General features: G+C 53.2%; 1 protein-coding gene across 1 annotated transcript in view; it reads left to right on the forward strand.

Moving 5' to 3' along the window:
• Positions 1–4,978, forward strand: part of LOC129134159 (uncharacterized) — a 33,272-nt gene extending 28,294 nt beyond the window's left edge. The window contains exons 15-19 of the mRNA XM_077192221.1: positions 410–475; positions 1,410–1,501; positions 2,782–2,989; positions 4,606–4,787; positions 4,819–4,978. Coding sequence (XP_077048336.1) covers positions 410–475; positions 1,410–1,501; positions 2,782–2,989; positions 4,606–4,668 — 429 coding nt within the window. The 3' untranslated portion in view covers positions 4,669–4,787; positions 4,819–4,978. The remainder of the gene's footprint in view (positions 1–409; positions 476–1,409; positions 1,502–2,781; positions 2,990–4,605; positions 4,788–4,818) is intronic.
• Positions 4,979–10,216: the final 5,238 nt, after the last annotated feature.

A 10,216-nucleotide genomic window follows, 5' to 3' on the forward strand; every position in this document is an offset into this window, starting at 1 on the left:
AGTTCATCCCAGTCCATCCCAGTCCCTCCAGTCCCTCCCAGTCCCTCCCAGTCCCATTCCCAGTCCCTCCCAGTCCATCCCAGTCCCTCCCAGTCCATCCCAGTTTCCCCACTGTCCCCAGTTGCTGGCTGCCCATTCCCAGTTTATCCCAGTTTATCCCAGTCCATCCCAGTTTCCCACTGTCCCCAGTTGCTGGCTGTCCATTCCCAGTTGCATTCCCAGTTTATCCCAGTCCCTCCCAGTCCATTCCAGTCCATCCCAGTCCCTCCAGTTTATCCCAGTCCCTCCCAGTCCATCCCAGTCCATCCCAGTTTCCCCACTGTCCCCAGTTGCTGGCTGCCCATTCCCAGTTCCATTCCCAGTTTATCCCAGTTTATCCCAGTCCATCCCAGTTTCCCCACTGTCCCAGTTGCTGGCTGTCCCTCGAGCGCGGCTTCCGCTGGAGCTTCCGGGCCCCGTCATCGTCATCACCGCCGTGAGTGACACCCGAGGGTGACACCCGAGTGTGACACCTGAGTGACACCCGAGTGTGACACACCTGTGTCACCTCCTGTGTGTCACCCGTGTCACCTGCGTCACCTCAGTGTCACCTGTGTGTCACACCTGTGTGTCACCTGTGTGTCACCTGTGTGTCACCTGTGTCACCTGTGTCACCTCCTGTGCGTCACCTGTGTCACCCCATGTGTCACCTGTGCCACACCTGTGTGTCACCTCAGTGTCACCCTAATGTCACTCTGCTGTCCCCACTCCCCCAATGTCCCCAGTCCCCTGCAAATGCCCCCAAATGTCCCACTGTCCCCACTGTCCCCAGAGTCCTGAGTGTCCCCAGGGTGTCCCCAATGTCCCCACTGTCCCCAGTGTCCCCAGTGTCCCAAATGTCCCCATTGTCCCCAATGATGTCCCCCAATATCCCAAATCCCCCAATGTCCCCAATCCCCCCCAATGTCCCCAAATCCCCCCATGTCCCCAATGTCCCCAGTGTCCCAATGTCCCCAGTGTCCCCGCAGTGTCCCAGTGTCCCCAATGTCCCCAGTGTCCCCCAATCCCTCTCAATCCCCCCCCAATGTCCCCAATGTCCCCACTGTCCCCAGAGTCCTGAGTGTCCCCAGTGTCCACCCAGTGTCCCCCCCAATGTCCCAATGTCCCCAATCCCCCCACTGTCCCTAAATCCCCCAGTGTCCCCAATGTCCCCAAATCCCCCAATCCCCCAATGTCCCCAATCCCCCCAGTGTCCCCAGTGTCCCCCCAGTGTCCCCAGAGTGTCCCCGGTGTCCCCAATGTCCCCAGTGTCCCCAGTGTCCCCAGTGTCCCCAATGTCTCCAGTGTCCCAATGTCCCCAAATCCCCCAATCCCCCCCAGTGTCCCAATGTCCCCCAGTGTCCCCAAAGTGTCCCCTCGGTGTCCCCCAGGCCAACGCCGTCATCCTCGTTGTCACCCTCTGGAAGTTGGTGCAGAAATTCCACGAGGTCACCCCGGACATGGGGACCCTGCGCCGGGCACGGTGGGGACACCGGGGGGACACCGGGGGGACATTGGGGGGATTGGGACATTGGGGGGGATTGAGGACACCAAGGGGACACTGGGGGGGGATTGAGGACATTGGGGACAATTGGGGGGATTGGGGACATTGGGGGATTGGGGACACCGAGGGGACACAAGGGGACATTGGAGGGACACTGGGGACATTGGGGGGATTGGGGACATTGGGGGATTTGGGGACGTTGGGGGACATTGGGGGCACTTGTGAGACATTGGGGGGATTGGGGACATTGAGGGGACACTGGTGACATTGGGGACATTTGGGGACATTGGGGACATTGGGGACATTTGGGGACACTTGGGGGACACTGGGGACAGTGAGGGGACATTGGGGGGACATTGGGGGGTTGGGATACTCGGGACATCAGGGGGGATTGGGGACATTTGGGACATTGGGGACACTCTGGGGACATCGGGGGGATGGAGGACACGGGGACCCTGCGCTGGGCACGGTGGGGACACTGGGGACATCGGGAACATTGAGGGGACAGTGGGGGACATTGGGGACAATGGGGGGACACCGAGGGACATTGGGGTGACATCGGGGGGATTGGGGACATTGGGGACACCCGGACATGGGAACCCTGCACTGGGCACGGTGGAGACACCGAGGGGACACTGGGGACATTGAGGGGGATTGGGGACATTGGGGGATTTGGGGACATTGGGGGGGGATTTGGGACATTGGGGACACTTGGGGGGACACTGGGACACCGAGGGGACATTGGGGTGACATCGGGGGGACTGGGGACATTGGGGACACTCAGACATGGGAACCCTGCACTGGGCACGGTGGGGACACTGGGGGACATCGGTGACATTGGGGACATTGAGGGGACACTGGGGACATTTGGGGACAATGGGGGGAACATTGGGGACAATGGGGGACATTGGGGACACTGAGGGGACATTGGGGACACTTGGGGACAATGGGGGGGACATTGGGGACACCGAGGGGACATTGGGGGGACACTGGGACATTTGGGACATTGGGGGGATTATGGGGGGGACATTGGGACATCGATGGGTGACACAGGTGACACAGGTGACCCTGAGGTCACACAGGTGACACTGAGGTGACCCTGGGGTGACCCTGAGGTGACACAGGTGACATTGAGGTGACCCTGGGGTGACACAGGTGACCCTGGGGTGACCCTGAGGCCACACAGGTGACACAGGTGACATTGAGGTGACCCAGGTGACCCTGAGGTGACCCAGGTGACCCGGATCCGTTGTCCCCAGGGTGCTGTGGGTGACGTCACTGGGCCAGCTCTCCCTGCTGGGCTCTGGTTGGGCGCTGGGCGTGGGGGCGGGGCTGGGCTGGGCGGGGGGGGCGGGGCCGCCCCTCCCCCCCGCAGCGCCCCCCCGCCCCTCCCCCTCCTGTTCTGCGCCGTCAACAGCCGCCCAGGGGCTGCTGATCTTCCTGTGCCACTGCCTGGGGCACCCCAAGGTACCGAAATCCCCCAAATTCACCCCAAAAAATGGAACCGGACCCTCAAAAACCCCAAAACCCCAAAAAACCCCACAAAAATCCCCCAAAAACGACAAAAACGGACCCAAAATACCCAAACCCCCCCAGCCCTGCTGATCTTCCTGTGCCACTGCCTGGGGCACCCCAAGGTCGAAATCCCAAAAATTCACCCCAAAAAATGGAACCGGGACCCTCAAAAACCCCAAAACCCCAAAAAACCCCACCAAAATACCCCAAAATACCCCAAAATGGGACCCAAAATACCCAAAACCCCCCAGCCCTGCTGATCTTCCTGTGCACTGCCTGGGGCACCCAAGGTACCGAAACCCCAAAAATTCACCCCCAAAAATGGAACCGGGATCCTCAAAAACCCAAAAAACCCCAAAAACGAGACCCAAAATACCCCAAAATGGGACCCAAAATACCCAAACCCCCCAGCCCTGCTGATCTTCCTGTGCCACTGCCTGGGGCACCCCAAGGTACCAAAATCCCCAAATTCACCCCAAAAAATGAACCGGGACCCTCAAAAACCCCAAAACCCCAAAAAACCCCACCAAAATATCCAAAATTGCAAAAAAACCCCGTCCAAAACCACCCAAAATACCCCAAACCCCCCCAGCCCTGCTGATCTTCCTGTGCCACTGCCTGGGGCACCCCAAGGTACCGAAACCCCAAAATTCACCCCAAAAAATGGATCCGGGACCCTCAAAACCCCAAAACCCCAAAAAAAACCCCCAAAAAATCCCCAAAAAACCACAAAAATGGGACCCAAAATACCCCAAACCCCCCAGCCCTGCTGATCTTCCTGTGCACTGCCTGGGGCACCCCAAGGTACCGAATCCCAAAAATTCACCCCAAAAAATGGAGCCAGGACCCTCAAAAACCCCCAAAATCCCAAAACGGGACCTGAAAATCCCAAATTCCCCCCAAAATCCACCTGGGAGCCCAAAAACCCCAAAATCAGCCCCAAAATTGCCCTAAAAGGGCCCTGGTCCAAACTGGGAGGGTCCCATTCCAAACTGGGAGGGTCCTGTTCCAAACTGGGCCGTTCCCAGTTCAAACCAGTGGATCCCAGTTCAAACTGGGCCATTCCCAGTTCAAACCAGTCAATCCCAGTTCACACTGGGCTGTTCCCAGTTTAAACTGAAGCATTCCCAGTTCAAACCAGTGGTTCCCAGTTCACACTGGGCCATTCCCAGTTCACATTGGGCCGTTCCCAGTTCAAACCAGTTGATCCAGTTCAAACTGGGCCATTCCCAGTTCAAACCAGTTCATCCCAGTTCAAATTGGGCCATTCCAGTTCAAACTGGAGCATTCCCAGTTCAAACCAGTGATCCCAGTTCACACTGGGCCGTTCCCAGTCAAACCAGTTGATCCCAGTTCACACTGGGCCATTCCCAGTTCAAACCAGTTGATCCCAGTTCACACTGGGCCATTCCCAGTTCACACTGGGCCATTCCCAGTTCAAACCAGTTGATCCCAGTTCAGACTGGGCCGTTCCCAGTTTAAACTGAAGCACTCCAGTTCAAACCAGTTGATCCCAGTTCAGACTGGGCCGTTCCCAGTTCAAACCAGTCAATCCCAGTTTGTTGCAGGTGCGGGCCTGGTACGGTCCCTGCTGTGCCCCGCTCGCGGCCGTACTCGGAGTTCACCAGTAACACCAGTAACACCAGTAACCAAACCAGTATGGGCCGGGTGAGGGGATCCCAGTCACACCAGTGACACCAGTGACACAGGTGAGATATCCCAGTAACACCAGTAACACCAGTAACACCAGGTGAGATATCCAGTAACACCAGTAACACCAGTAACCAAACCAGTATGGGCCGGGCCAGGGGCTCCCAGTCACACCAGTAACACCAGTAACAGGTGAGATATCCCAGTAACACCAGTAACACCAGTAACCAAACCAGTATGGGCCGGGTGAGGGGATCCCAGTCACACCAGTGACACAGGTGAGATATCCCAGTGACACCAGTAACACCAGTAACACAGGTGAGATATCCAGTAACACCAGTAACACCAGTAACCAAACCAGTATGGGCCGGGCCAGGGGCTCCCAGTCACACCAGTGACACAGGTGAGATATCCCAGTAACACCAGTAACACCAGTAACACAGTAACACCAGTGACACCAGTAACCAAACCAGTATGGGCCGGGCCAGGGGCTCCCAGTCACACCAGTGACACCAGGTGAGATATCCCAGTCACACCAGTAACACCAGTAACACCAGTGACACCAGTAACCAAACCAGTATGGGCCGGGCCAGGGGATCCCAGTCACACCAGTAACACCAGTAACAGGTGAGATATCCCAGTCACACCAGTAACACCAGTAACACCAGTAACACCAGTGACACCAGTAACCAACCAGTAACACCAGTAACACCAGTAACCAAACAGTATGGGCCGGGCCAGGGGCTCCCAGTCACACCAGTGACACCAGGTGAGATATCCCAGTAACACCAGTAACACCAGTAACACCAGTAACCAAACCAGTATGGGCCGGGTGAGGGGATCCCAGTCACACCAGTGACACCAGGTGAGATATCCCAGTAACACCAGTAACACCAGTAACACCAGTAACCAAACCAGTATGGGCCGGGTGAGGGGATCCCAGTCACACCAGTGACACCAGGTGAGATATCCCAGTAACACCAGTAACACCAGTAACACCAGTAACCAAACCAGTATGGGCCGGGTGAGGGGATCCCAGTCACACCAGTGACACAGGTGAGATATCCCAGTCACACCAGTAACACCAGTAACACCAGTAACACCAGTAACCCAACCAGTCACACCAGTATGGGCCAGGTCAGGGGCTCCAGTAACACCAGTAACCCCTCCCAGTATCATCAGTAACCCCTCCAGTGACCCCACTGACCCCTCCAGTATCACCAGTAACCCCAGTAACTCCTCCCAGTGACCCCAGTGACTCCTCCCAGTCACACCAGTAAAACCAGTAACCCCTCCCAGTATCACCAGTGACCCCAGTGACCCCTCCCAGTGACCCCTCCCAGTAACACAGTAACACCAGTAACTCCTCCCAGTATCACCAGTGACTCCTCCCAGTAACACCAGTGACCCAGTAACCCCTCCCAGTATCACCAGTGACCCCAGTGGCCCCTCCCAGTGACCCCAGTGACCCCTCCCAGTCACACCAGTAAAACCAGTAACCCCTCCCAGTATCACCAGTAACTCCTCCCAGTCACACCACTGACCCCTCCCAGTGACCCCAGTAACCCCTCCCAGTATCACCAGTAACTCCTCCCAGTGACCCCAGTGGCCCCTCCCAGTCTCACCAGTAACTCCTCCCCTCCCCCCACAGGTGCAGAAATTCCGGAAAAATCGAAAATTTCGGGGAAAAAATCTTCGTAATTTTTGAGGAAAAATCTTTGGAATTTCGGGAAAAATCTTTGGAAATTTGGAGAAAATCTTTGGAATTTTGGGGAAAAAAATCCTCGGAATTTCGGGGAAAATCTTTGGAATTTTGGTGGAAATCTTTGGAATTTTGGGGTAAAAATCTTTGGAATTTTGGGGGAAATCTTTGGAATTTTGGGGGAATTTTTGGGGAAGAAATCTTTGGAATTTTGGGGAAAATCTTTGGAATTTTGGTGGAAATCTTTGGAATTTTGGTGGAAATCTTTGGAATTTGGGGAATTTTGCTGCCCCTCCCCTCCCCCTGAGCCCCTCCACCCCTCAAGGAGATCAATAAAGGAAAACGAGGCCGAGTTTGGGGTGAATTCCAGGATTTTTAGGTAAAATCTGAGGAATTCCCAAATTTTGGGGCAAATTCGTGGATTTTGAGGGCAATTCCCAGGATTCTGGGGTGAAAATCCTGGATTTTGGGCAAATTCCTGGATTTTGGTGTTAAATCCTGAATTTTGGGGCGAATTCCTGGGATTTTGGGGTGAATTCCAGGAATTTTTGGCTTCCAGGAGGGATTTTGGGGTGAAATTTGCATTTTTGGGTCAATAATGGGAATTTTGGGATCCCAATGGATGTTTTGGGGTGAATTCCCGGGATTTTGAGAGAAATTAAGACATTTTTGGGGTAATTCGGGGATTTTGGCATTAATTCCCAGATTTTGGGCTGAATTCAGGAAATTTTGGGGTGAACACCCAAGTTTTTGGGGCGAATTCCTGGAAATTCACGGATTTTGGAGCAAAATCCAGATTTTGGGGGAATTCCGGAATTTTGGGGCAAATTCCTGGATTTTGGGCTGAATTCAGGAAAATTTTGGGGCGAATTCCGGAGATTTTGAGTTAAATTCAAGGAATTTCGGGCAAAAATTTTTTTTGTTTGGTTTTTTTTCCAAATTTTTCTTTTTATTTCCAAAAATAAACTTTGAGCCGCGCCCCTCCCCCCCCACGGGGGGAGGGACCTCAATCAAGGGACCCCCCCCCCCCCCCAAAACCCCCCAGGACCCCCCAAAACCCCCCCAGGACCCCCAGATTTGGGAGGGGGGGGGGGGCGCATCCCAAACCATCCCAAATTTTTTGGGGGGGGGGTCCAAATGACCCCAAATTTTGGGGAGGGGGGGTCACAGCTGATCCGGAATTTGGGGAGGGGTCCCTGAGGAGCCTCTCCTCAAATTGGGGGGGGTCTCAACCCTTTGGGACCCCCTAGAACCACCCCCCAAAATGACCCCAAGAGCCCCAAATTTTGGGGAGGGGGCCCCAAATTTTGAGGGGAGGGGTCACAGCCACTCCAGAATTTGAGGAGGGGTCCTTGATGAGCCTCTCCTTAATTGGGGGGGGTCTCAACCCTTTGGGACCCCCCCCAAACATCTCAGGACCCCTTTAGGGACCCCCCCCAAAATGACTCCCATGCTCCAAATGAGCCCCAAAATTTTGGGGTGCTGGGGGCTCCAAACGCCCCAAATTTGGGGAGGACGCGGAATTTGGGGAGGGTCTCAGATGAGCCTCTCCTTAAATTGGGGGGGGTCTCAGCCCTTTGGGACCCCCCAAACCCCCCCCCCCAAATGACTCCCATGCTCCAAAAAAGCCCCGAATTTTGGGGTGCTGGGGGCTCCAAACGCCCCCAAATTTGGGAGGCCGCGGAATTTGGGGAGGGGTCTCAGATGAGGCGCTCCTTAAATTGGGGGGGGTCTCAACCCTTTAGGACCCCCCCAAAACATCTCAGGACCCCTTTAGGGACCCCCCCCAAAATGATTCCCATGCTCCAAAAGAGCCCCGAATTTTGGGGTGCTGGGGGCCCCAAACGCCCCAAATTTGGGGAGGGTGCGGATTTGGGGAGGGGGTCTCAGCTGAGGCGCTCCTCGGGGTCACACAGGGGGGGTCCCAGCCTTTCCTGACCCCCCCAAAATGACTCCCATGCTCCAAAAGAGCTCCGAATTTTGGGGTGGTGGGGCCCCCAAATTTGGGGAGGCCGCGGAATTTGGGGAGGGGTCTCAGATGAGGCGCTCCTCGGGGGGCAGGCGCAGCGCGGGGGGGCCCCGGGGGGGCGGGCCTGCCCTGGCTCCGCCCCCCATCTCCTCGCGGCTGGGCCGGTAGGAGCCCTCGGTGCGGCGCTTCTCGCGCAGCCGCAGCGCCGCCAGCAGCAGCAGCGCCAGCAGCGCCAGCGCCCCCAGGCCCCCCAGCACCACCGACAGCGCCACGACCCCCGCGGGCTGGGGGGGGAAAAACCGAAAAAAAACCCCGTTAAAAATCCCGTAAAAATCCCGAAAAATCCCATTAGAAATCCCATTAAAAACCCCGTTAAAAACCCCCAAAAAATCCATTAGAAATCCCATTAAAAATCCCATTAAAAATCCCATTAAAAATCCCATTAAAATCCCGTAAAAATCCCATTAAAAACCCCGAAAAAATCCCATTAAAAAACCCCATTAAAAATCCGTAAAAATCCCATTTAAAAATCCTGTAAAAATCCCGTTAAAAAATCCGTTAAAATCCCATTAAAACCCCATTAAAATACCATAAAATCCACCTAAAATCCCGTAAAATCCATAAAAAACCTATTTAAATCCCCATAAAAATCCACCTAAAAAACCCCAAAAAATCCCACTAAAAATCCCCGTTAAAATCCCATTAATAATCCCATAAAAACCCGAAAACATCCCCGTTAAAAACCACGAAAAAATCCGTTAAAAAATCCCGTTAAAATCCATAAAAACCCAGAAAAATCCCATTAAAATCCATTAATAATCCCATAAAATCCCATAAAAATCCACCTAAAAACCCCGTAAAAATCCCATTAAAAACCCTGTTTAAAAACCCCGTAAAAGTCCCATTAAAAACCCCGTAAAAACCCATTAAAAATCCCATAAAAACCCCGTTAAAAACCCCGTAAAAATCCCATAAAAATCCACCTAAAAACCCCGTAAAAATCCATTAAAAATCCCGTAAAAATCCCGTTAAAAACCCCCAAAAAATCCCATTAAAATCCCATTAATAATCCATAAAAATCCCATTAAAAGTCCCGTTAAAAACACAAAATATTCATTAGAGAAACCCCCAAATTCCACCAGAACTCATCAAATTCCCAGGGACTCCCCCACCCCAGCAGCGCCAGCGCCCCCAGGCCCCCCAGCACCACCGACAGCGCCACGACCCCCGCGGGCTGGGGGGGGAAAACGGAAAAAAACCCGTTAAAAAATCCCGTAAAAATCCCGTTAAAATCCATTAAAAACCCCGTAAAAATCCCGTTAAAAATCCCGTTAAAATCCCGTTAAAAACCCATTTAAAATCCCATAAAAATCCACCTAAAAACCCCGAAAAAATCCCGTTAAAATCCGTTAAAAAATCCCGTAAAAATCCCGTTAAAAACCCAAAAAAATCCCCATAAAAATCCCGTTAAAATCCCATTAAAAACCCCATAAAATACCATTAAAATCCACCTAAAATCCCGTAAAAATCCCATAAAAAACCTATTTAAAATCCCCATAAAATCCACCTAAAAACCCCGAAAACATCCCGTTAAAAACCCCGAAAAAATCCCATTAAAAATCCTGTTAAAATCCCATTAAAAAACCCCTTAGAAACCCCGTAAAAGTCCTGTTAAAAACCCCGAAAAAAACCCGTTAAAAATCCATAAAAACCCCGTAAAATCCCATTAAAAATCCCATTAGAATCCCCATAAAAATCCCATTAAAAATCCCGTAAAAATCCCAGTAAAAATCCCACCAGGACCCCCCAAAATCTCCTCTGGGACCCTCCTAAAATCCCCCCCAAGACCCTCAAAATA

Source organism: Agelaius phoeniceus, chromosome 32, assembly GCF_051311805.1.
Source record: "Agelaius phoeniceus isolate bAgePho1 chromosome 32, bAgePho1.hap1, whole genome shotgun sequence".
NCBI lineage: Eukaryota > Metazoa > Chordata > Aves > Passeriformes > Icteridae > Agelaius > Agelaius phoeniceus.